This window comes from Mesocricetus auratus, unplaced genomic scaffold (assembly GCF_017639785.1).
Source record: "Mesocricetus auratus isolate SY011 unplaced genomic scaffold, BCM_Maur_2.0 Super-Scaffold_100020, whole genome shotgun sequence".
Taxonomy (NCBI): Eukaryota; Metazoa; Chordata; class Mammalia; order Rodentia; family Cricetidae; genus Mesocricetus; species Mesocricetus auratus.
The window spans coordinates 36,138,476-36,166,410 of record NW_024429201.1 but is presented as its reverse complement, the minus strand read 5'-3'; the positions used below and the strand labels follow the sequence as shown (position 1 = coordinate 36,166,410).

The 27,935-nt window shown below is 41.0% G+C and overlaps 1 protein-coding gene across 1 annotated transcript in view; it reads right to left on the bottom strand.

Annotated features, from left to right (window-relative positions):
- The window catches only part of Adgrv1 (adhesion G protein-coupled receptor V1), a 518,174-nt gene that overhangs the window by 388,590 nt on the left and 101,649 nt on the right, over positions 1 to 27,935 (bottom strand). Inside the window, exons 42-52 of the mRNA XM_040729011.1 lie at positions 22,756 to 23,018; positions 20,409 to 20,584; positions 19,801 to 19,925; positions 18,142 to 18,299; positions 17,903 to 18,049; positions 17,487 to 17,594; positions 13,933 to 14,197; positions 13,040 to 13,162; positions 6,807 to 7,029; positions 5,798 to 6,002; positions 998 to 1,144 (exon numbers count right to left, since the gene is read on the bottom strand). Of these exons, the coding sequence (XP_040584945.1) occupies positions 998 to 1,144; positions 5,798 to 6,002; positions 6,807 to 7,029; positions 13,040 to 13,162; positions 13,933 to 14,197; positions 17,487 to 17,594; positions 17,903 to 18,049; positions 18,142 to 18,299; positions 19,801 to 19,925; positions 20,409 to 20,584; positions 22,756 to 23,018 (1,940 nt within the window). The remainder of the gene's footprint in view (positions 1 to 997; positions 1,145 to 5,797; positions 6,003 to 6,806; positions 7,030 to 13,039; positions 13,163 to 13,932; positions 14,198 to 17,486; positions 17,595 to 17,902; positions 18,050 to 18,141; positions 18,300 to 19,800; positions 19,926 to 20,408; positions 20,585 to 22,755; positions 23,019 to 27,935) is intronic.

Below are 27,935 nucleotides of genomic sequence, written 5' to 3'. Positions count from 1 at the left end.
CTTGAGTGAACACAGTCACTACAAATAACTGCTCTGTATCACCTGACAACTGTGCTGCAAAGACAAATAGTTATTTTTTAAAAAAGACCAACAATACATAAAATCTGAAGAATTCCCTATGTGACCCTTTACAAAAAATATCTGATTCCTACACCATATAAAAATAACTCTTTCAGGCAATTAAAATTTTTAAATGTTAATCATATTCATATAGTAAACTAGAGAAATATAATTCAATGCATACAGAAACAGAGATACAACTAGTAGTTTTGTTAATTTGTGTAGAATTGAGTGTAAAATACAGGAGACTGCTAAGACATCCTTAACACATTGAAGTACCCATCATACATGGAATGGTAAGAACCTAGAAATGATAAACTGTTACAGATATTTTTCCAGGAGATAATTTTATAAAAGCTCCTTTAAATAACTCTTTAGAGAAATATTTGGGAAAAAATTGACCTATGAAAACCGGAAACACACGAGGTCACCTTTCCTGCAAAAGACTCCTTGAAACTTCTCTGTGACTCAACTAACCTTCCCTTTGGTCATTCTGATTATATGTTAGAAACAGAGCACCAGTTTTAGCAAATCTGCATAATGGATAATGTGATCCTTGGCCCAGAACCCTTTTTGTGGCTTCTGAGCCCAGCCCTCCGAGCAGCAAATTTCTCTGTTTGCCTTCAGAGAATCCCTCAGGGTTAGCAAATGGCCCTACAGGTCAACCCGCACCCAGAGGTACCCTAGGACCACTGCTTAAAGGAGGATAGCATAGGAGCACGTACTGAACCTTATGTACAGATAGCTTTTCTCTCATAGAAAAAGAATCAATAACAAAACTATCCTTAAATTGCATACCACTCTATGGTTATTAGCAGGGATACTATGTTTACATAGTCAAACTCCGATATTTCTTCCAACAGGCAGGATTCGATCCCACACATCAGTGAATGATAATCATTTCTAAGTGTCTTCTATAATTCTGTAAATTACATACCACTCCTGAGGTAGGAAATACATCACTGATACTGCCAGCTGCTTCCCATGCCACAGTTATGCGACCATGTGTCCCTTTCAAGCGTTCAACATTCAAGGTTACCAGACTGTCTCCATCCATTTCTTCCACTTGCTTAAGCCATGAATTCTGAAATATGCACAGAAAGGCACAGGGGTTCCTTGAAATGTCAAAGCAGTGTCTTCTTTGTTTTGCATTACTACATATTTGCAAGGTTCATATTTCTGAACAATGGGAAACACAACTGTCATGAACAGTGATGTACTGTAAGGTGTGCTCAGGCCTGTGATGCCCAGAAGACAGGAAGACGACAAGTGTGGGTCTGGCCCAGGGTACACAGCTCAGCTATCTCAACAAGCAAGTACATAAATCACCTAAAGTCACAAGAGACCACTCATCTTATCAAATTGTGTTTATGTTTGTCCTCCTGACATATTTTGACCAATGGGCATATATTACTTTACGCCCAGCATACGTTGCACTGAAAGGTTTGTAGAATAACAAGAACACAAACCAGAATGTCAGGGAAATCTTTCGCCTCTGTGTAAAGGCCCTCCCGGTCTCCCTCTCCTGTCAGCAAATTAAGAGTTAGCCCGGGAAGTCTCCAGTACCCCACCCAATGCCCCACCTTCATGAGAACTGAGACACTCGTCTCCGTGTCCTGTGGAATGTTCAGTTAGCTGACCTGTTTCTTTTCATGGTGTTTCGTTCCTTGGCTCATGGTCTGTGCAACTGCTCTTCCTGCCGGAAGATGAAATCCCTTCCTGCTGTGTCCTGACTGTTCCTCCCGCCCACCCTTCCTAGCCTTGCTTCTTTGTTTTGGTTCTCACGTCTACCACTCCATGACTGGAACACATGCAGTCCCTCACGCTAGCTATTTAAAGGCCTTTTCCTCAGAAAGAATACCCTCACATATGTCCAACCTCTAGGGGTCTACATGAACTTATCGTCTACAGAGTCCGTGCTTAAGAATCGTAAAATTGTGTTGGCTCAAAGTCTCCCTTAATGCTTTAAGTAAGTTGGTGATTTTGCATCCGGCCACATTCACAGACGGTGACATGCAGCTCTAGGTGGACACAAATCTCTTCTTTTAAAGCATCTCGATTTCTCAATCAGACAATCATGTTGAGAATAAAGATTTTTCTAAAAAACTCTTACCTGTAGAATTCCCCATGTGGTTTTAACAATGCCATCTGAAGAGACCTGTGTCCTTAAAGCTTACAGGAATGGGAATTTGAATAAAGCTCCAACCCGAAAGGACATTTCCCACAGCCGTTCGGTGTTATGTCACACGTTTCAAAGGAACAAAACTGTGCTCAAGGGGAGCAAATATTTACAAAACATCAGATTTTAAACTAGGCACATAATTTATTCAGGAATCCACGCTCTTCATTACTGATGGTTAGAAAGATGAGGCCTTCACACAGCCGGGAGATGTACCAGACATTCTACTGATCTTCATCTAAAGGTGGCTGTCCAGATAGGTGATGTGTACACGGGACTCTGCTGAGGAATCCTATGGTAGGGCCTGCAGGAACTCCAGACTTGCCACGGGGGCTTTGTGTATGCAGACAAGCTTCCTGAGACAGGCTCTGGGCGAGAGGGTCGAAGGAGCCCATGCAGGCTGTCACCTCTCAGGTTCTCAGCTCATCCACCCCAGCCCTGCCCTTCCCGTTTATCAGAAGCACTGGGAAGCCCTGTGTCATCTTCACCCCTGCACAACGGCAGGCTCCACCTGGCTGTCCAGCTGTAAACACAGCGGCCTCCCGCTCAATGGAAAGAGACTGGTAACACATAAATGACCCAACTCTAAGTGTCCTTCAGAAGAAAAGGCAGGACATGAAGGTTCAGATGGGGGCACCACTTGTCACACACACAAGCCCCTCTGCTACGGCGTCATGTGGTGAGAGGCCTGAGGAAGTTAACGAAAATGTCAGCATCTTGTACGAATGGATTCTACTCATGGATCTCCCGAACACACAGTTCAAATCTAAACAGCTGCCCTACACTACGTGTGACCAACTGTCCACATATGACCTGTGAGTGCTTGAGATTTGCTGGTCTCTGAGTGTAAAATGTATACTGCGGTATAAAGACAAGGCAGTAAAAAATGTGAAATATTAAAGCAATAGTCTTTACACATGCTGAAATCACAGCATTCTGGATACACTGAGTTAAAGTATACTTCTTAAACTGGTTTTCTTTCTCTGTTTCTTAAACTGGCTTGCTTCTTTCTCTCTTCATAAATGTGTCTACCAGGAAGCAAAACTATAAAGCTATTCCTATGCTCACATTCTATTTCTATTCAGCTCTCTCAGGTTTTTCCCTGTGTTTCAGGGAAGGGCCAGATTGGGCAACAGTGATTTCTGCCCCCTACAGGCAGATGAATGTAATGCATGCACAAACCTCATCCCCCTAAACCAGCTTTCCCTATAGTTGTCCCCAAGGAAGTAGAGGGTAGATTCATGCTTCCCACAGACCCATCATATGATAACTACTGAATTGTCCCAGTGGCTTCAAATCAATGTCACTTTCCACTTTCTGCATGTTCACAATACAGTACTAGAGTGAACCTGTTCAAAACAGGTCATGGACTCCTTTCCCCCAAACTCACTGCCACTGAGTGGCTTGTCCAGGTGCTAACACAGCAGGTCTGGACACCAGCCTGCAGGAGCAAAGCTCACAAGGCTGACCATTAGCTGTGTCTAAGAATTTGGTTTTCAAGAGGTCCCTTCAGTCCCCTCAACTATGCAGTTCCTATGTATAGACAGTTTATACAAACACTACCTACGGTTTATGGCTTATGCTGGAGTCTGTCTTCCTTCTGGGATCTGAAGTTTTGAGACATGGAAGGCAGAGGGTGACCAGCTTTGCAATGAGAACCCTGGCTCTGAGGCTGCACTAAGATTCTCTGAGTGGCCAAATTCTGTAAATGCTGCAAAAACACAACTCAAGGCTAGGGAAATTTGGCTTGTTACATTCTATGTGACTCCATGGATAAACAACTCTTGGAATCTTACCCCTGGTTTCTTCTGGGATTTCCTCAGGAGTATTTTCCAAATGTGTATGTACACACAGATGGGTATATATTTAAATGTTTTGATATATATCACTTATATGTGCATATAATATACATACATAATATATTACATATAGTATATATTGTAGGGAGAGACCACATACCTGCAGCTGACCGCGCCCTCCTTGGGGCATAGTCATGGGTATGTGGCATCATTCAGAGGCTAAGAGAAGGTAGAGAAGAGGTCGCCCTCTCTCTTGGATCCTGGCCGCGGTTCAGAGACCACAGAGCGCTGATCCAGCTTTTTGTGTAAGTGATTGCTCTCTCTAAATAAATATCTAGACCCCCTTTTTCCAATATTAGTTGTGTGGATCTGTTCAATCTTCAGTATGTTATGTAATACATGCATATATAATACATATACATAATATATGTGTATATGTGTGTAAAGAGAAGCCTTCCCGCCAGCCTGGTTCCAGAGCCGCACAAGTCCCAAATAAACACACAGGAGGCTATATTAATTATGAAGCTGTTGGCCTTGCTTGTTTCTTACTGGCTAGCTCTGACTTAAGTATTTATCCCATAATTGTTAATCTAAGTATCTCTCTTACCAGAGAAGTTTCCAGGCTTCTTATCCCTATGGCAGTTACATCTTGACGCCCTGTGTTTCTCTTTCCCAGAGTCCTCCTGGACTCCTAGTCCCACCTATCTTGGTTCCATATTGGCCAACAGTGCTTTATTGACATATACACAGGACTTCCCCAACATATGTGTATGTGCACATCTGTGGACATGCACACACACACATGCAAACATAGCCACAAGACTGACCAAACACCCAGTACTGTGAACATCCCTACTGAGTCACTGTAGATGGTCATGGGGACTCTGAAAGTATCTGCCTCTAACTGGACTTGAACAGGAAAACGTTACTGTAACAACAACAGGAGTTTCTGAGCAAGCAGAACAAGGACTCAGCTTTCCAATGACAGCATGGAGAGGGGCATTAGTCCAGCCTGAGCCATGGTAACACAGGCTATCATGCAGCCAACCCACCAGCTCCTGGTCTACCTTTGTAGTTGCTACCTTTGTAGTGGTTAAGTCTATCTCAACTAGGCTTTCCTTACACACGGGAGATTCTGGAGAAAAACACAGCGAAGCTGCTGATATAACAAGTTAGTACATCTCAATGCACTTTGAAGTTAGAAATAAAATGTCTTTCTTCTCATGGATAAAGGAATATGAAGCCCAAGTGTATGGAGAAGATTTTTTAAAGTTCATTCTTTGAGAAAAAAGAGGTAAAGGCATGTATCCACATGTAGCACAATGCCTGAATATCTATAAACCCACAACTACTTCCCTATTTGAAGTTATATGTTTATGTCATGTGTGATATAATACACTGCATAGTATATCTAGATTTGTTTCATTATTACCCTCTGGTTTAAAAAGTTTTTTTTAAAAGATAGTACCTGAAGCAAAATACTGGGACAAGACCAAATAGTAATGTGTCATAGTCAAGACAAGTAAATAGACGAAAAACGAAACTCTGACATGGTATCCAGAGAACCCAGGATTTACATTTCTAAAGTGCAATGTCAGTAGAATTCACTTTAGAACATGGGTGAAGGAGTGAGACCAGGCAAGGGAAGGGGTAAAGACTGAAAACAGGTCAAGTGTCACTCACTCCCTGAAAGCTCATGAACTTAAATTGTCAATCCAACAACCTTAACTTTTAAGTGTAGACTCTTTGGTCCTTTTACCTGGGCAAATCCTATAACTCCGTAGGCATCATCATTTGATAGAACAGTGACTCTCACATAACTATTAATGCCAATCTCTGCTCCTCCTTTTGGATTCTTAAGTTGAACTCTGAAGGATTCTTCTTCTTCTGGAACTGCATCATCAAGGATGTTCACTGCTATGATTGCTTCTTTGTCACCAGGTTCAAATATCAATTCACCTAATCTAGCATAAGAAGCACAAATAGAAATAAGATGATTCCTGGAATCCAGTTGCAGAGAGAGAGGAGTGATGAGCAAAGGGGTCAAGACCAGGCTGGAGAAATCCACAGAACAAGGGGAAGCTCATGGACCCCAGACTGATAGCTGGGAAACGATCATAGGACCAACCCCAACCCCCTGAATGTGGGTGTCAGTTAGGAGGCCTGGTAATCTATGGGGCCTCTGGTAGTATATCAGTATTTATCCTAGTATACAAAAGAACTTTGGGAGCCCATTCCACATAGAGGGATACTTTTTTCAACCTAGACACATGGGGGAGGGCCTAGGCCCTGCTCCAAATGATGTGTGAGACTTTGAAGATCCCCCATGGAAGGTGCCATGCTCCCTGGGGAGCAGAAAAGGGATGGTATAAGGGGTTGGTAGGAGGCAGGGGACTAGGGGAGGGAGAGGGAACTGGGATTGACATGTAAAACAAGCTTGTTTCTAATTTAAATAAAATTACAAAAGGAAAAAAACACACACAATGATAATTAAAAAAAAGAAAGATGATGATGACCAATGAATGATATATCACACTGAATAATACTGGTCTTTCAAGGATCAAAACATTTCATAAACAAAATTTCCATGCACAATATTTCTATAATCCTGATTAACTTGGTAGATGAGATACTAAAAGCATGAATAATGAACAGATTCCAGCTTATTAACAGCTCTTACATTGTATGTGAACCAGTAACTCAGGCAATGAGATGGAGGAATTTGGTGCCATACAAAGCAGTCGTGAGATTGAAAGCATGGAACCTACCCAGGAATAAAGTCGGACAGGCTGGAGATGTGAGTCAGCTCACAGACAGGCGAGTGAGGAGTTCCCACTAAAGCAATTAGAGTTTTGCTTGAATTGGGTGACTTCACGGTAACAAAGGCTGCATCTTCAGCAGCGGGAGCTTCCAGAACAAAAGAGAACTCGCTCAGCTCTGAATCCCAGTAGTAGAGAGCAGACTGCTCTGGGCCAGTTAGAAGTATGTGCACTGGAAAAAGGGAAGAAAAGGAACAGACTGAAGCGAATCCTAAGCTCACACACGCTCTCTTCGCGGCTCCAAAGCAAAACCTTTCCAACTCTTGAAGCTCCACACCGACTTCCAGACTAAAGGATATAAGAAATTTTCGTGTGACCAATTCAGCTTAACAATGTGCACACATCTGTTCAAGAGAAGAAAAGTCACTGGTTGATAAAGTTAAACGGATTTTGGATTCGTTTGTGTCCATCTCTAACATATAAAAGTAACTTTTTAAAGCAAAAACAACTGATTATATCACCACCAAATGTTTCACTTTCTTATTTTCTTCTGTAGTCACCATCACATACATTTATAATTGACAGCTGTAACAAATATAAACGAAAAGCTCTGAGTCATCCCATCCCATGAGTAAAACATTACACAGCACTACGAGCTACCTCTTCGTACTCTGGTTTGTCATCGTCTACATTTTTACGTGTTTGCTTTGTGTGCATGACAGTGTGTGGGCATGTGCACAGCAAGGTCAGAGCGCAGCTCTCAGGGGCTGCTTGTCTCCCCATCACAAGGGGATGAGACTCAGCCTTTACTCGCCACCCCAAGTCTTTTACTCTAGTATGAGGTCTGATTGGTACATCTCTTATTAAGTATGCCTAATAATTCCTATAGGTTGAGTTCTTCTTGCTGTTTAACCTTTGGAGTTCTCAGTATTAAGTAGAAGCAAAGTACTTACTTTCACCTGGCAAATTATTAAATATACTTAATTCAAAGATTATGAATGAACTTATGACACTTTGAACATGCTCTGCTGGAGCACGTTTGATGCTACCAGGCCTCATGCCTTTGATGATTCACAGAAACATCATGCATTTGCAGCTACACAGGCTAGGAAAGAGGTGGCTTCAAATGCTACATGAAACACTAGCCACTCTTCAGACATAAATGGAGGGGGGCTGGGGAGCCATAGAGGAATATAGACAAATTCTAGTGTTGACTGAAACACTCTGGAGCAGAACGATGGTAAATAAGACTGAGTAAGCGTTAAAATAACAGGAACCCTGAAAGGCAGACAACCTTCTAATGTTCTCCCCCATAGGTTACAGTGGGAAACCCAATACCCTGACTCTCAAACATCAAAACCTCTTGGTCATTACCGTTTGGCTAGAGTTAATATATTAATTAGACTAACTAACTTGGGTACTGTTGCATGTTACTAAGAGTTCCAGAGAGGTAAAGATAAAAAAAAAACATTAATGTGCTAGAATCTTTAAATGGCAAATATGTGCACAAAGTTTTGTAAAATTATAGACATTTCAAAGATAGCCAGCTCTACTGTGACATTTTAGAAGCTTCCCTTTTAAAGTAGTCAAAAACGAGAATCTCCTAATCTCTGTCCCTATGTCTCTAATTCTCCATCTCCCTTTTCCTCCTTTCCTCCCTTGCCCCGTTTCTTCCCACAAAAGGCACTGTAAGTTTCAGGGTAAAGATATCAAACCTTTACCCCCCAGTTAAACTGACTTAATATTGTCCATTGATCATGCCTCTTGCCACCGTCTCCTCCCTGACTGTGTTTGGATTACATTGGGCTCTTTCTGGTTGCTTCCAGAAAGTACACACTCACTGCCACTGCCTAACCTCTTTGTACAGTTTGGATGCTTTCCCAAGAGCTCATTTCCAGGTCAACTCTCTGACTCCTACTTAACCCATAATTCCTAATCCTGTGATTATTGAAGAAAACTATGTGCGTATGTCATAAACCAGCTCAATTTCTTGCCAATATTTTATTTGATTATTTCCTGGGAATTATCTGTTCCAGTTACAATCTTTATTGTCACATGTGCAGATATGCACACACACACACACACACACACACACATCTCTTTATTCTACTACACGCTCCATTTTTGCAAGGCAGAGACTTCATGTTATTTGAGCTGCCCTTGTTTCCGCAGGCTCTGCCACTGTGATAGTCACATTAAAAAATCTATTAACTAATAAAGGAGCCAAAAAAAGAGAAGAAAGCAGCAAGTCTATATATCCTTGCAATATTTGTCCTGTTCTTTTTCCCTCTTCCCTTTTCAGAAATCAGTCATCAAACTAACCACAGCATTAATATGTGAACCTATGCCCCTGGTTTCAATTTAACATTTTTAATAAAACATTTGACATATACAAAATAAGAAATCCTTTGAACATTCTTGAATGCATACTTTCAGCTTTCAGGGACTTATAATAGCTATTCTAAGTAATTTCCTACAGTCTTTTCATGCCTCTAACACTTCAAGTCACAGAAACAAAAGAAACAGAAAGACCTCACAATGGGCTCTTCATAAACCTCGGGCAGAATTTTCTCTGAATTCTTTTGGAAAATGCATCTATTATAGATTTTTTAAATCTTTAAAAGGAATTCTATAACTTCAATTAACAACCCATCCATTCAGTATACTTCTACCTTTAAAATACACATTAGGCAACCATTGTGAATATTGATAAATGACTTGAGTAGACAGTCCATCCATTTGAAAACCTGAGGTATAAGAGGAGCAGAAATTAAAGGCTCAAAACTAAAGAATGAGCAAACATAATGAAAGATACATATTCCACTCAGCAAATCAGTTGTTGAGTGAATAAGAAAACCAGTCTCATTGTACATCACAGGACAGCATCACAATGCATGTCCACTGTGTGTGCAGGGTAGGCATGGGTCAGGTCTCTGGGCACAGAAGGACAGGTGTGGAGACTAGATAGCCACCCAGTAAAAGCTAGAGGATGTACTATGAATACAGAGCTTAGAAGGAAGAAACATGGAAACGAAGGAAATTATGTTTTTCTCTTTCAGCAAGAGAACATGGTTAAATGAACAAACCAACCAAAGAAGAAGAAAAGCTCTCATTCAAGCTCAATGGTATAGCACCTAGCAGAAAGCAAGAACTAGGAATCCGTGAAGAAAAGACGCAAAATCAGACTCCTGCAGTCTGTGCTAACCCTCCCAGCCTCCTACCATTGACTCTCTATGTCTTCACCTGTCTCCAAGCATCAGAGTCTGAAATCTAAACCTCTGATTTCCCCCATTCCACCAGGGATGTTTGTCATTGCCTTGAACTACAGCCACCTAGAACCACCACGTTGGTGATTGCTTTCAGTAGATGAATTTTTCCCACAGCCTTTCTTAATAATTTCAATACTAAAAGCCTCATAATTGCCAAAATGTGGAGATTTGCGAACTACTCTGAGTAGTCAGAAGTCCTCATGAACACTCGTCGCAGTACCTCTTGTTCACAAATCTTTTGTGCATCACAGCTCCCTTCCAGCTTGGATGTCCTTTTATATGCTCAAAGGGAACTGCTAAGAGTCCCGGGACACTTAGACAACCTGTGGGGGTCAAACTGTTTCTACAGTAATCAGAGAAGCTATTTGGCTACTTCACCCATGTGACTGGTTATGACACAATGAATCCAGATGCAGAAAGACAGATGATCTCTTCTGTAGGCTATGTGAAGGGCTAGAATGGTTCCGGTTTCAGAGACTTTCAGATTTTAGAATACTTACATACATGGTCAAAATGCACTGAGAATTAAACCCAATTTTTAAACATAAAACTCACAAGCATTGTGGTGCACACCTTTAATCCCAGCACTTTGGAGGCAGAGGTAGGTGGATCTCTGTGAGTATGAGACCGGCTTGACCTACAAAGTGAGCTCCAGAACAGCCAGAGCAATGTAGGGAGACCCTGTTTCCAAAAAAAGACATAAAATTCACATTCCATCTTATAATATTGGTGAAGGGAATCTTACACAATATTTTCATTAATTTTATGCTGAAAACAAGATGTTATGAGAATAATTTTTCACTTGTCATATCCCTTCAAATTTCAGACAATCATAATAAGGGCACTCAACCTACATGAGAGTCTTAAAAGATTGAACTCTTCGAAAAAGAACCTACAATGGGGCTAAGATGACAACAGGCCAACAGGTAAAATCACAACACCTGCATCCCAAGCCTGCCAGCCTGAGCTCGATTCCCGGATTCCATGCAGAAAAGCAGTGGGGTGGCTTGCTTCTGAAGACTCAGAAATTTGCAGTGTGGCCGGAGAAAACCCATCCTTGCATCTCCACATGCCATGGGCTCAACCATCAGTGTGCATGCAAGTGTGTATACATACACACATAAATAAATAAGTCTTTAAATAAAAAAAAGCACCTGCCGTGGCGGTTGCCAGGGACTTACACTATCCCAGCTTAACCCTTCCACCACAAGGCTGAGCAGCCCTACCCAATGTGCCAGCCTGGATTAGCATCTTTACGTTTTTCTTTACTGCTACAAGTAGATTAGCCCTCTTAAAAAAGACAAGGAATCTCATAGCAATGACAAAGATAATGTCTCAGTTGCAAATATGCATACTTCAGGTCTCTGCAGTATTCCCATGTCAATGGAAAACAGGACTGGGGCCTGGTTGGCGAGATAAGGAAGCCAACAAGCTTGATGGCCTCGGTTCAGTCCCTGAGACCTTCATGATGGAATGAGAATCAACACTCACAAGTCATCCTCTGACCTTCACACACGTGTGTGGTACATGTACATACACATACACACACAAATACATAACATTTGTCAAAGCAGGACTGTGAGGCACCTACACAAGCCTCCTCAAGCTTGGATTGCCCTCTCCTCCTGGAACCTCAACAGGAACTGTGAGGACCTAAGGACTGTGCTCCCTCTGGAGACAGCTGACATACAACTTCCGAGGTGGCCTGGAGAGAAACAGCATGCACACAAGCACATAGGCATGCACACATGCTCACACACACACTGGCTTCAATTTCTGCCACTGGCTCAAGTGACTCCTAACCAACCCTGAGATTCCTTTAGCATTCAGTTGGCAGAAACACCACAGGTTCTCACTGACAAACTTTCATGTGTGTGGATTTAAGTCCTGAGAGGACTTCCAAACGGACCAGGAGACTCGGAGAGTGAAAGATAGCAGAGCCCAAACCACAATGTCCTCTGCCTTTGAAAAAAACCAAATAAGTGAAAATATGTGCTATATCATTACACATACTTTTGTATTTTAAAACATAGTTAATGTCTTTTCCTTTTTTGCTAGATGAAAGAGACAAGTCATGAGGTTAATGCACTTTTTCTTCATTAACATTTCCTCCTGTAGTGGGCGTTGGTGGCGCACGCCTTTAATGCCAGCACTTGGGAGGCAGAGGCAGGTGGATCTCTGTGAGTTCCAGGCCAGCCTGGTCTACCGAGCGAGTGCCAGGATAGGCTCCAAAGCTACACAGAGTAACTCTGTCTCAAGAAAAAAACAAACAAACAAACAAATTCCTCCTATGTCTGCTTCTCTACTATTCAACAACATAAATTGCCCATTTTTAAAGTATCAGTTCTGGGCTGAAGAGATGGCTCAGTGATTAAGGATATTTGTTGCCCTTGCAAAGGACTCAGCTTTGCTTCCCAGAATCCACACTTTGGCTTACAACTATCCATAACTCCAGATCCAGGGATCTGTCCTGGGTGAGTTTGTCAACTTGACACAAAGTTAGGCATATCATAAAGAAGAAATCATCTTAATAATTGAGAAAACACCTCCAAGTATTGGCCCACAGCAAAATTCCGTGGGAGTATCTTCTTGATTAATGATTGAGTGGGAGGACCCAGCCCCTGTGGGCAGTGTCACTCACCAGCCAGTGGTCCAAGATGGTATAAGAGAGCCGGCTGAGCAAGCCATGAGGAGCAGGCCAGTAAGCAGTACTCCTCCACGGCTTCTGCATCAGCTCCTGCCTCCAGGTTTCCGCCTTAACTTTCCTCAGTGACAAACGCACGCAAAAAGTATATAAAACACATCAGTCTTTTGGAACCTCTGGGCCTTCTGGGTGGATTATAAAGATCTGATGCTATACTCATACTAAAATGGTTTCTGAGAACAAGCTGTTCTGTCTAAATTCAAAGACAATGGAGTCATTCCAGCTTCCCACACTGATTTGAGATGGGCTAGCAATTGAAAAGTCCTTACCTACTCCAGAAGCTGGTGTGAAGGAGCGGATTCTGTTAACATTAGCAAAATCCAGGGACTGGAAATATCTGAAAGATGACTGCCCCATCTCCCATATGAAAATGTCAACTGAATTTTGATTTCCTGTGATTAAGAAATAAAAAGCAACAAGCTGTACAAAGTAAATGACAAAACTTCACAATAGAACTACAGTAAAACATTAAAATCAATTAACAAAAATTTTTCCACAGAATATATATATAGATAGATAAATAGATATAGATATACAAATGCAATATGACAGGGAACACTGAAAGACCTTTCCGTTTTTATCATGTGACACCCACACGCGTGCATGCACACATGCACACATACACACACACACACACACACACACACACACACAAAGACACACCATAAGACACAGTCTGTCACAGGAAGCACACAGACACTAAGACACACCAGGACACAGTCTATCATGTGAAGCACACACATTAAGACACAAGACAAGAAAGAACAGAATTAAATATGTATTCTTCTGCCGGTTGGACTTTGAATCAGTTTTATCAAAAGTCACTAGACACAATCCGCTCTATAAATTTCTCGTCACACCCCACATACAGTCATATAAAATTATAACTTTTGGAAGCCTGACTATCAAATCCTTATGCACCTTGTCACACTGCCACCTGCTCCTCTTCTTATAGGAATATGAGTTTAGAAGGGTGGTTCGGCATAGCACAGGGTCACAGGTACAAAGCTTTTTTGGGGCAAAACCCATTTCAAACTGTCATTAGCACTCTCAGTCAAGAAAGTCTATGGATCATCAGAAAAGAGTCAATTTCACATCAAATGAACAGCATAATGCTATAGATTTGGTAGTAACTGTGCATCCAAGCATCATAGTTCCTCACCTAGAAAGGTATTTTTGGCAAAAAGTAGGTAAACATCATCGCCTGAAGACAAGGCCTCCACCTGTGTTATCCCGCTGGCTGATACTTCTTGAAATTCAGTAAACTTACTACCAGACCATGTGAATAAAAGGGCATTCCGTGAGACAGTCGCCTGGGAAATGGCTAAGAAGACAGAGCCTGCTCTGTGGAACAAGGCCATGCCCAGCACACCTTGGACTGGCAATGTCTGATGTGAGGCAAAGATACTTCCAGTCCATCTGAAGACCTGCAGGGAAATTGAAACACAAAGAAAGCTCTTACCACCAGGAATTCAGCACCCGTGATAACTTAGCAAGGCCATGGGCCCTTCTGCTTCGTTGGGAGGGTAGTGATATAGTAGAAAAGTAATGCATTAAACAGTGTCTCTCTCTGACTGTCTATCTTTTTCTCTTTTTCTCTCTCCCCTTTCCCTCGTGTGTGTGTGTGTGTGTGTGTGTGTAACTAATAAAAGAGAAGTTATTTGAGAATAAATCAGTAGAAAATATACAGGGAAGTAATAGAAATAGAAAACCAAAAATAGAAGAAAATTGAACTAAGTCTAAAACACAAAACTCTTGATGCCTTGATGTCCTCACCAGCATCTCAAACAACAGAATACAGAGATATCTTCACCCTATGGTAGAATCCTATACGTTGCCCTTATAGTATCAAAGCATATAGGGTTCATGGTAAGCGTCCACTAGTAAACATTAAACATGAAAAGAAAGTTCATAATTTACAAGTTCATTCTACAGCCTGGTCACTTTTAGAAAGAGTTGTAATACGTAGGTAAAGTTTGGAACTTTGACCAAGCATTAGGCTAGGGGTGATGCATAAAGTGGCCTTTTCCATCTAAGAACCAATCAATGATGAGAAGATAACTAAGGTATCAATGAGTGAACAAATGAAGACTGCATGCTGAGATGGTACTGAATGACAGGGTGGGAAGCTCAGAATGTGACTGTCCTGAGGGCTCAAGCTAGACATGCTGGCTCTGAAGACAGAAAGAGTGCCTTGTTCTAGGCAAAGACTAATCTGACTTGAAAGGCATCACGGGAATGGGGGACCGGGAAGGGAAGGCAATGCCTTCTGTGGAAGGATGACATGATTTATCGGTCAAACACGAGTCTCTGAGGCAGTGAAGAATAGGTAAGAAATGAGTATATAAAGGCAACAGGCATGCTTCAGCTCTGCCTTGGAAAATGAGGAAAAGTGACAGTGCTCTATAACATACACTATATCAAAAATTTGAAACGTTTAAGTGTAATTGGGGGTTGCTGAACACTTTTAACATGCGGAATAACACAAACCAACATTGTCTCAAATGTAGCCGTGGCTTCTACACAGAGAATGGGTCTGCAGATGTCAGGGAAGTGTAGAGATGGGATGGGATGGGTTCTAACCATCTCAGTGAGAAATGATGGGGAGATGCCTTGCAGGTAAGAAGTAGACAGATGTGCCTGTATTCTAAATATAATTGAGATATTCATAAAAGCACTTAATGGTAGCAATATTTAAAAGAATATGAAGGAATAATTAAGCATGGAATATCCCATAACTACTCCTGAATCATTCCACTTTTTTGGGCCGCTACTGACTGACACAAAAGCAAAACTGAAACAAGTCACATGGAGAAAATTTAAGTTCAAACTGAAACGTTATGTATCACATGCTTAAAAACGAGGTAAAGGGGCATGGAAAGAAATGGACACAGGTGTCTAGAGTACAGAGGAAAGGCTTCATAAGTGATTTGGAAGACATTGGCCTACAGCTTGTATGTCAAACCACAGACTTATAAAATTACCCAGAGCAAATACAAAGTAAGAACAAAATAAATTCAAACTGAATGCTAGAAAACCCCAAGACATCTCAGTTTAGGAAGGAAGTGGGAAATAAGAGTAGAGTCTGAGAAGGATGGGGTGGTAAGTACGGGAAGAAGAAGAAAGGGAGGGAGAGAGGAGGGAGGGATGGAGGGAGGGACAGAGGGACTGAGGGAGGGAGGGAGGGAGGGGCAGAGGGACTGAGGGAGGGGCAGAGGGACTGAGGGAGGGATGGAGGGAGGGACAGAGGGACTGAGGGAGGGAGGGAGGGGCAGAGGGACTGAGGGAGGGATGGAGGGAGGGGGAGGGAGGGAGGGGGGAGGGAGAGAGGGAGGGGAGAGGGAGGGGAGAGAGGGAGGGAGGGAAGGAGGGAGGGAGGGAGGGATTGAGGGAGGGAGGGGTAGAGGGAGGGAGGGGTAGAGGGAGGAGGAGGGAGAGAGGGAGGGAGAGAGAGAGGGAAGGAGAAAGGGAGGGAGGGCAAATGAAGGGAAGGCGGAGGAGGGGAAAGGAAGGCAAGGGAGGGGCAGAGGGAGGAAAGGGAGGGGTAAAGAGAAAGAGAGAACACAGATCTGTGAAAGAAAAAAAGGTGCTTCAAGTCTGAGGTGTGCCGGCTGCCAAGTGCCGTCTTAAGGAGAGCACGCATGTCCCAGAAGCCCAGCAGCCAGTCACCATCTGTGTGCACACCAGGCCATGCTGACTACTCATCCTGTCGCCATGATAAAGGGCTCTGACAAAAGCACCTGCAGGAAGAGCTGATTGGGCTCAGGGTACAGCCCACCACCGTGGGGAATGCAGGAAGTGGGGGGGGGGCCAGTCACACTGCATCCACTGCCAAGAGACAGAGATGGGTGTTCATGCTCAGCTCACCTTCGCTTTTCTGTTCCTTCCAGAATGGCAGCCTAGAGAATGGTGCTGCTGGAGGGAGGGTGGGCCTCCCACCTCAGGTGGCCTGATCTAAACAGTTCATCATAGCCGTACGCAAAGGCTAGCCATCAAGTTGGCAAGGGAACCCACACCAAGTAAGGAGAGATTTTCTCACCCCACACAGACAGAAAGGAAGTATTAGGACGGAGAGTTTTCTCTCCAAACTGGCAGGGCTTGAACATCATGCTCGCCGTAATAATCCCCACGGGAGAGAAACGGCAGCACAGAGGGAATAAGGGTGGTCTGTGAAGGCAAGGAGGACATCGGTGTGAGAGACAGCCATCCACAGACGAGGCCCCACCGCGATGGAAAGGGAGACTAAGGCTGAGTTCTAAAAAGCAGGAGGCGTCCTTCTAGTCAGTTTCACTGCAAGAGCAGCATTAGCTGAAAACAGAGGTAACAAGCATGTGTGCAAGCCGGAGTGACAAAGAAGCATTAAGTAGGCACTGAGATTACAAGATGCAGCGTGCCAGAAAAGTGTGGAATTGGCCACGTGATCCCGAGCGCCCACTTGGCAATGCTAGTCATGCGTTTTCAGTGATGCCATCTGTTGAGCTGAGATTTTTCTCTACCGCGTTTTTGGTTGTGCTGTTACTAGAGGTGCTCTGTCTCCTGAAGAAAATCTAATATTGTAATACTAGTCTTCAAAAACTGATCGTGCCCAATCAGTACCATTACACACCACCACCATCAAATTATGGCTTTTGTTACACAAGTCCTACAGGCCGTATAGGCACAGAACTTATTGGCATGTTTTGGAAGGGGGAAACTTCACTTTAAGAAAAATCACACCTGAGTTAACTCAGAATCATTTCTTTGACTTGCTATAATGAAATAGTCTTGACTGTCTGAGGTGAAATGTCGTACTTGACAGCTTCCTGAAGTAATGATGGTCTGCACCTGGAAAAGAGTGGGAATAAGCATTTAAAGGTCTTTAGCAGTGGAGTAACTGAAAGCAATGATAGCATGCATTAGTACATGGATTAAGATTTGAAAATGTGCTTAACGTGTAGGCTATGCATTCTTACATGTTATTTGAAAACAGAAATAGCCTTGAATTAGGATACTTGCTACAATGTGTATCAAATTGCAAAAAAGTTCTTTTTCACTCTGACATAGAACATACATCACCCTCCATTTTGATTAATCTTATAATTTTGAGTTGCACTTAAGTAAAGAATTTATAGAAAAAGGGAGACATTTTTTACCAGGGATAATTTGAATCCAGAAGTGAGCTTGTACACACTGTTAATGGAAAGCTCTTCTCCGTTTCTTTCCCCATGAGTAATGACAAGATAGGAGGAAACACCAATATTAAAGGCCTCGCAAGTTTTGGGACTTTCTATATTTAAATCCTAGGAAATACAAAGGAAACTAGTAATTAATACTATCAAATTTTTCACATACATTTTATTTTGTGTACCAGAAAGCAAAAAGTGATGTTTACCTCCACTGGAATGAAAGTCCCTTGCCATCGGTAAATAACTAATGATGATTTTCTTAACATTACACCATAAACTGAATCTTCGACAGTAAAGAAACACCAGGCAGATGCTGTCTTGTTAAAAAACCTTTGTAATACAGAAAAGACAGCATCCACTCCCCCTAAAACAATGAAATAAATCATTATTTATGTGTATATGAGTACATATATGTATATAATGTACATGAAGACATATATAATATGTTAATAATGCTGCATAGTCACGTGCGAATCTGACATCATTTGACATATTACATAAACAGTGAAACTCGTGAGCATATTGGAAAGAGGATGATGATAATGGTGTCGGTGTGTGCCTGTGTGCCTACATGCTTGTGTGGCTGTGTGCATGTGTGTGTTGCATGTTAAAGTGGATAGGCACGAAAAAGCTTGAAGATACTACCTAAAAATAACAACTTTTTAAAGGGGAGACATTTTGCTCTATATCCTACAATCTTTTCCAAGTGTATTCAAAACTAAATAATAAGTATATATTTTAGAGAGAAACATGTTAAAATGATTGCTATAGACAAGCCTGTCAAAGGACAGCTGAAATTTGAAAGTAATAAATATGTCTTACAGAAATATGCTAATGGTATTATCAAACTTAATCTCACAGCTTTAAATGTCTGCTCATCCACCAGCTTCTCAGTTTCTATGGTATAGACTTTAGAATATCTATACAGACTCACTTCAGTTGACTTCAAGATTTTATTAAATTGCTGTAAATTATACATGTCTTAAAATACTGTGTTTAAATATGCTAAAAGAGAAACCCCCTAATTAATGAGGAATCGTTATTTTTAAAAATATAAGTTCTATCATGTATTGTCATGACTGCTTCCCAAAGTAAGCTATTTATGTGAACATTATGGAATAAGAAAAACAAAACCAATAACTTATGTGAATTGTTGGTCAGATCATTTTAGCTCAAGAAGACACAGCATTAGGGACTTTCCTAAAAGTACAGATTGCATTCTTATCCCACAGTCTTTCCAACAAGTTCCACAGCTTTTCATTAAGTAAAGCTGACACACAGACAAATCTTCAGTCCGGTAACTCCAGAAGATGGGCGTGAAGATTAAACAGCTGCCACTTAGACTGGCCACTCTCGGGAGAGCTTTGAAAAGCTGTAATATGAGAGAACTCTGACTGGGAAACCAAATTCTTCTTGTCTTTTATAAATCTCATCATATGTAAACCGTGTGTGTGTGTGTGTGTGTGTGTGTGTGTGTGTTGCTGCTTCTATTTCTCTCACCGAGAGGCTTGTCATTAAACTTAGGTTGAACAATGGCATCCAAGAACTGTTTTTCAAATTCTCTAGTGATCTGGCCTTACCTAACTAGTGAAGGTCAGTTTTTCTCTTACTTCTCTGTTCCTGTCAATGTCATCTCTTACATGTCAGTTTATGACTCCAGTCACCAGCCTTGACAGCCTTTCACTATTACGTTTGCAATGCAAATTTATTTTCATTTCCTATATTTATTTCTGCCAACGTCAAGATTCTAAGCTTTGTGAGTTGAAATAAAAATAAATATTGTAGACACAATAACAGAATGAAGGACCTGTTCTGTTGGTAATACACCAGTAATATATAATTCATGGAAATAAAGCTAAACATACTCATGCCAAAAGCCGTTTCAGATACTGTCTCCCACTGGACACTCACGGCCAACTCAAGGCCATTCATACGTGATACATTGAGGTATACACTCTTGTTGGACTCCTCAACGTCTATAGAGGTAGCACTAAAAGAAAAACAAATGGATTCTGGAGAGCAGAAAATGCATAATTTCTAAATATTTAACATAAATAACACACTGCCAGAGTATTACTTAATATACTTATAAGTTTGCACACCCCAATGAGGATCACAACTTATCTGGAGAGACTAGTGTTCAAAAGTATTTGTTTATGCATTTTCTAAATAAAACATACAAACATATCACTCCACTGCCTTTATCATAATGATTAAATACTGGTCACATATATAGTCAAACAATGTTTCCCTTCCAAAATCTCTTCATACACAACTCAGATATCTGACAAGAAATAAATGAAGTAGGAAATATTTAGCCTATTAATGAAGTTAGGTCCCTTAATTATTTTAAGAAATAAAAATATTTTAAAACTAATTAGATATTATCTTCCTTCTACATCTACTCAGTTCAAAAGTTTTACCTATTTTGTCTCAAAATGTTAATGTTTTATATGTATATAAAAAAGCATACCTATTTTCAACAGCAGTGATGCTAAATAGCCCCAAAGGGGCCTGGTTTTGCAAAATGGTTATCAGGGTTTGAACATGGGTTCCTAGCCTAGCACCTCCAGTTGGATTGAACAGAGTGCAGACAAAATGCTCATCCATTTCCGGTTCCGTGTCTAATGTGGCAGAGATGTGCAGGGCCTGGAACAAAATGAGAAAACAAAGTTGACAGATTAGGATCTTTTTGGAAACACACGTGGAGAAATGCGTGAAACATTTTGATGGCATACGTTTGAAACATGGCTTCTATTTACATTTGGTTCACATCATGCGATGACTATAACTGTTTCAAGTTCCACCCTGTGTCTGAAGAGTAACAATGGACCGCAGTGACAGTAAGTGCGGATGGAGAGATTACTCCACCAGTAAGAGTCCCTGCTGCCATTCCTGAAGACCCAAACTTAGCCCCAGCACCCACATCAGGCAGCCCACACTGCCTGTGACCCTAGTCCCAGAAGATCAGACGCCCTCTTCTGGCCTCCAGGAGCACCTGCCTCAAATGCACAGACACATGTAGATCAACATATAAGCATAACTTTAAAATGTAATAAATCTCTTTTTAAGTTTTCAAAACAGGCCAAAACAAAAATTGATCGTGATGTTAAATTTCATGTGCTGGTTTCTGTGACCTTTTGTACCATCCATTTTTCATTCACCTCATGCCAGTCTGTACATGACTGTCTGCAAGCAAGGGCAGCAGAGTGGCTATAAACTAAAACGAATCAAATGCGTGCCAGCAGCAGAATAAAAGGGCTGTGGCGTCAGCAGTGGAAAGCAGCACGGTAATGGGAGAGAACCATCTGCTAAGAGGGAGTAGTCATGTGCTCCCAGAAGGCAGTGCGAAAGGCGTCAATATAAAAGTGTAGCCACCGCAAGATCCCATCTACACAGAGCAAATGACTGGCAAGGCAAGTCTTAATTTTGAAGGTTAGAAAGCTGCTTAATCTAGAAATGGAAAAGGATGGCCCTTATTCAAACATCCTGCTCTGAGCAGTGGTTACACACGTATACTTGTATCTTTAAAGCCATTTACCTACATGCTTAGGGACCGGGTGCCATACAGCTTACATTGCAAATTAAAACCTGAGAAGCAGTTATGTTTGTTCAAGATTTATTCTAACAATTAACCTTCCTAGTGAACGTATCAAAGTATCTTAAGACTATGAGGTTTACGGAAAAGCATAATTTAAAATATAAAAGAATACTTTTTAAAAGAAAAAATCAAAGTACTTATGCTTTAAACTTTCATATCATTTCAAACTTGAGGTGGATTTTTAAACAAATCAATTCAAGGTTTTAGATTTTCGAGGATATAAAAACATTCTTAAGTTTACAGGGATATAACAGGCCTGAGGATGTGGCTGGGCTTGCCATTATTCACAGGCCCTGGGTCCAATGTACGCTACAGCGTACCGGAGATTTCTTCCATTATTAGATGAACTCTAATGTTAAACTGCTGTAAGGATACTCCTTTAGTGTTGTGTTTGGCTTTAAAATGCATAAGCTAATGTGACCAAATATCTTTTAACGGTACCTAAAAAGCAAAGGTGAAGGGCTGATAAGAGATGAGAGTTGCGAGACAGCTGAAGTGGGGAAGAGCACTGGCTGCCTTTCCAGAGAACCTGGGTTCAACTCCCAGAGCCCACATGGCAGCTCACAGCCATGGGTAACTCTGTTTCCAAAGGATCCAATGCCTCCCTTCTGACCTCCACACGCACCCGGAGCCCATGCCCCCCCACACACACACACGTGGGCACACACCCATACACATAGAAGTAGATCTTAACATGAAGTTTTTAATAAAACTGAGTGTGTAAAACAATAATGTTAGTATACAGAAGAGGAAGGCTGCAAGGTATGTGGGCTTTGTTTTGTTTCGAGTACAGATTGCATTCACAACTAAAGTCAAATCCAGCATCTCTCTCAGCTAAACTGCTCCTGTTCTTGTATTTGCAGTCCAAACCAAGCAGTCATGTTTGTTCAGCTAACGTGTGGCAGACAGACGAGGATGGAATTTTCCTCTAGCTCATGTTCTTAGAGACAATATAAAGAAAGAATACCATTTAAATGGGCTTAAATTTTAAAATGTGAACCACACATGGTATTTCTTGCACATTCCTCTATCATATTAACACTGGCCCTCTGTGTACACGTTTATAACCCTGCAATGCTAGCCACGCATACCAGTGCCTTTGTCTCTTTCATTTTGAAAAGGTTTTGCTTCTTGAGAACTAAAGCACATTTCTGAGAAAATTATTTTTCAACACTGAATTTTGAATTCCCATTAAAGATGTTAATGATTGACACCCTACCTTGGATCGAACACCTTCCTCTAGAACAAGAAAGCCTTTGGAAGGAATCAGATCCTTCGATTCTGTTGAGGAGTTGACTTCCGTCACCACAAACTGAACTGCGACCGTTCCAAACAGACCTTGTGCAGGCTCCCGAATGACAATTAACACTGCGACACTCTCCCGCACGTAGAGAGATGTCGGTTCTCTGAGGAAAATGTGCCCACTGTTGTTAAAGGACAGAACTCCAGGGCCATCGTCATTTGCAAGGACAGTAATCAAAGCTGTTAAAGCAAAAATATTCAAGCAGTAATTGAAGAATGAATGTGTTACAAATCCTAAAGACGGTACTTCACAGCTGACTGTCAAATCATTTACTCAGCTCTCACCATAGCCCTATGAGGGAGAACCTTTTACTACTCCCCTGTTCAGAACCTGTGACAGAATGCACACAGGTACTCCATAAAATTCAAAAGCTAGAAGGGAACAGAACTGTGGTACAATGCAGGAAGTCAGCGTCAAGATATTGACTATTCATACACTCATTTTCATGTTCATTTATTAGGGGGGAGCACATGTCACGGTGTGCGAAGCAGGAGGACAACTTGTGGGAATCCATCATGTAGGTCCTAGGGATCAGGCTCTGGTCTTCAAGCTTGGTGGCAAACACCTTTACCGACTGAGCCATCTCGCCATCCAAGTCACACAGACTTAAGCATTATTATAGTATCTTGATACATCAGCTGCCATTGTTTGAAAATACAACAGTAAAGGGATATCATTCAAAATAGACAATTAAGACAGGAATTAATGGGAAAATATGAGAAAATCACAAAGTGTTGACTGTGGCCTTGTCTCCCCTTGACCCACTCTCAGGTTCCTTGAAGTAGTTCACATTTGTACAATAGGGGCTGGTGCTCATCCCCACCCCCAACACAGGTTCAACCCATAAGAGACCCAGTAGGCAGGCCTGTGGGGAATTTACTTGAACAATTACTAATGTAGGTGTAGATAGTGACTTGGGCAGGTGGTCATGGCTTATAATAAAAAGCAAGCGGAGCAAGCCACAGGGAGCAAGACAGTAAACGTCTTTTCAGTTCCCGGCTCCAGATTCCTTCCTTAAGTTCTTGTCCTGACTTCTGTTCATGATGATTATAAGCTCTAAGCTATAAGCCCCCTATGCTTCAGTCATGATGCTTATTGTAGAAACAGAAACCAAACTAGGACAGATATATAAACTAACTAAAAAGCAGAGAGACAATAAACAAATTAACAAAATTAGAAACAAAAAAGGGAAACATAAAAGCAGACACTAAGTACATCATTAGGTCATACTTCAAAAACTTGTGCTCCATAAAATTGGAAAAGCAAAATGAAATGGACAAATTTCTTGATAGATACCACACACAAAATTAAATCTAGATCACATAAACAATGTAAATAAACCTATAAGCTCTAAGGAAATAGAAGCAGTCATTAAAAGTCTCCCAACCAAAAGCAGCCCAGAGCAACATAGTTTTAGTGCAGAATTCCACCACACTTTCAAAGAAGATCTAATACCAGTACTTCTCAAGTTATTCCACAAAATAGAAACAGAAGGAACATGGCCGAATTCCTTTTATGAGGTCACAGTTATCCTGATACCCAAACCACACAAAGACTCAACAAAGAAAATTACAGACCATTTTTTTCCTCATGAACATTGATGCAAAAATACTCAATAAAATACTCACAAAACAAATTCAAGAACATATCAAAAAGATCATCTGGCATGTTAAAGTGGGCTTCTTCTCAGAGATGCCAGGACAGTTCAACATAGGAAAATCTGTCAAGGTAATCCACCACATACAAATTGAAAGAAAAAAAGCCACATGACCATCTCCTTAGATGCTGAAAAAACCTTTGACAAAATCCAACAGCCCTTTATGATAAAGGTCTTAGAGGGATCATGGATACAAGGAACAAACCTAAATATAATAAAGGCAATATAAGGCAAGTCAACAGCCAACATCAAATTAAATGAAAAGAAATCCAAAGCAATTCCATTAAAATAAGAAAAATACAAGGTTATCAACTCTCTCCCTTATCTATTCAATATTGTACTTGGAGTTCTATCTAGAGCAATAAGACAACAAAAGGAGATCAGGATACAAATTGGAAAAGTAGAAGTCGAAGCATCACTATTTGCAGATGACATGATAGTATACATAATCAACCCAAGAAATTTTACCAAGCAACTTCCATCGTTGGTAAACTTTTAGTGAAGTGGCAGCATACCAGATTAATTAAAAAATCAGTCACCCTCCTATATACAGATGATCAACAGGCTGAGAAAAAAAGTCACAGATACAATACCCTTTACAATAGTCAGAAATAAAATAAAATATCTTGGGGTAACTCTAACCAAACAAGTAAAAGGGCTATATGACAAGAACTTCAAGTATTTGAAGAAAGGAATTGGAGACGATATCAGAAGATGGAGAGACCTCCCATGCTCAGGGAGGATTAACATAGTAAAAATGACCATCTTGCCAAAAGCAATCTACAGATTCAATGCAATCCCCATCAAAATTCCAACACAATTCTTTACAGTCTTTGAAAGAATAATACTCAACTTCATCTGGAAAAACAAAAAACCCATGATAGCTAAAACAATCCTGTACAATAAAAGATTTTTCAGAGGTATCACCGTCCCTGATCTCAAGCTGTGCTATAAAAACAGCAAAGTATTGGCATAAAAAAACTGGTGGATCAATGGAATCGAACATAAAACCCAGATATAAATCCACACACCTATGGACACCTGATTTTTGACAGAGAAGGCAAAGTTATACAATGAAATAAAGAAAGCACCTTCAACCAATGGTATTGGCATAACACGATGTAGAAATGCAGAAGAATGCAAATTGATCCATATCTATCACCCTTCACAAAACTCAAGTCCAAGTAGATCAAAGACATCAAAATAAATTCAGTTACATTGAACCTGATAAAAATCAAAGTGGGAAATAGCCTTGAATGCATTGGTACAGGAGATAACTTCTTGTCTATGACACCAGTAGCACAGACACTAAGATGAACAATTAATAGTGGGATCTCATGAAACTGAAAAGGGTCTTTAAGGCAAAGGACACCATCAAAAGGAGAAAGCTGAAGCATACAGAACGGGAAAAGATCTTTACTAACCCCACATCTACAAAATATATAAAATTATGAAGAACTCAAGAAACTAGATATCAAAACCCAAAAAATCCAATTAAAAATGGAGTACGAACTTAATCAGATAATTCTCAACAGAAAAATCTGAAATGGCAAAGAAACACCTAAAGAAATATTCAACATCCTTAGCCATGAGGGAAATGCAAATCAAAGGACTCTGAGATTCTGTCTTACACCTGTCAGAGTGGCTGAGATCAATAACACAAATGACAGGTCATGCTGGAGAGGAAGTGGAGCAAGGGGAACACTTTTCACTGCTGGAAGGAGTGCAAACTTGCACAGCCACTTTGGAAATCGATATGGTGATTTCTTTAAATTTAGGAACCCATCTACCTTAAGACCCAACTATACTACTCCTGATATATACCCACAAGGACACTTGCTCAACTATATTCATAGCAGTTTTATTCCTAATGGCCAGGACCTGGAAACAACCTAGATGCCTCTCAACCAAAGAATGGATAAAGAAAATGTGGTACATTTACACAGTAGAGTAATATTCAGCTGTTTCAAAACAATGACAACATGAAATTTGCATGCAATGATGGAACTATAAAATTTAGGCTGAGTGAGGTAACACAGACAGGGAAATATAAACACAGTATTATTCACTCATAAGTGGATACTAGCTGTTAAGTAAAGGATAATCATGCTACAATCCACAGACCCAAAGAGACTAAGTAACAAGGAGGACCCAAGGGGCCATAGGGATGTATGCATTTTCCTAGGAAGGGGAAACAGAAGACATGTCCTGTGTGAACTGTGAGTGGGTGGGAATGGAAACTTGAGGAATTGTGTTGGGGAGGTAAATGGAGAGGGAGGGTACTAAAAGAGATGATTAAAAAGGAGGGCATTTCAGGGTTAGGTAGAAACCTGATGCAAGGGAACCTCCCACGTATCTACAAGGATGGCCCCAGCTAAGAGTTCTAACAATAGTGGATACATAGCCTGAACTTGCCCTCTCCTGTGATCAGATCTGTGACTCCCCCAGTTGCCATCAGGGAACCTTCATTCAGTAACTGATGAAATAGATGCAGAGACCCACAGGCAAACAGTAGCCCAAGCTCAGTAAATCCTGCTGAAGAGAGGAAAGATTATAGGAGCCAGAGGGGTCAAGGACATCATAAGAAAACCCATAGAAAACAACTAGCCTGGCTCATAGGAGCTCACAGACTCTGGACCATCAATCAAGAGAGCCTGCATGGGACCGACCTAGGCCCTCTACATATATGTGACAGTTGGGTAGTTTGGTCTATGTGTGGGACTCCTAACAATGGGATCACAGGATATCCCTAATGATTTGACTGGCTCTTGGGAACATATTCCTTATATTGGGCATTGCCTGGCCTTAATACAAGAGAAGATGTTTAGTCTTACTGGAACTTGATATGCCATGTTTTGTTGTTACTCATGAGAGGTCTGCCCCTTTCTGAACAGAAGCATGGGAGGAGTGGATACAAGGAGGGGCGTAAAATGGAGAGAAATTTATTTTATGCTTGGGACATAACATAAAAACAATACCCAATGAAAAATACATATTTATAAATTAGGGTAATAGCTTATACATTTTCACATTATCATTATCAACAATTTCCTTACAATTTCCTTATTAAAAATAATCGAAATTATGCAAATTTCATAAAATAAAATAATGTGAATTGCTTTGGAGGAAAGTAGGATTCAAAAGAATAACAAAAATACTGGTATTTTAAAAGCTGTATAATAAAAAATACTATAATAAGCTGAAAACATAAAAAGGACAGCCTCAGAAGATTGTTTATAAGATGTCTAATGGTTGACCCTATCTACTCTTCCTGACTCCAGAGTAGTTTCATACTCTCAGGCACTGGCAGGCTCATCCCTGAGACAGGATGTTGAAGGCTGGAGTGAATGGGTTCGGCATCCTGGCTACCTTCAAATCTAGTAAAGTGAACACTGCTGCCATCAATGGCCTATTCATTGACCTCAACTACATGACCTAC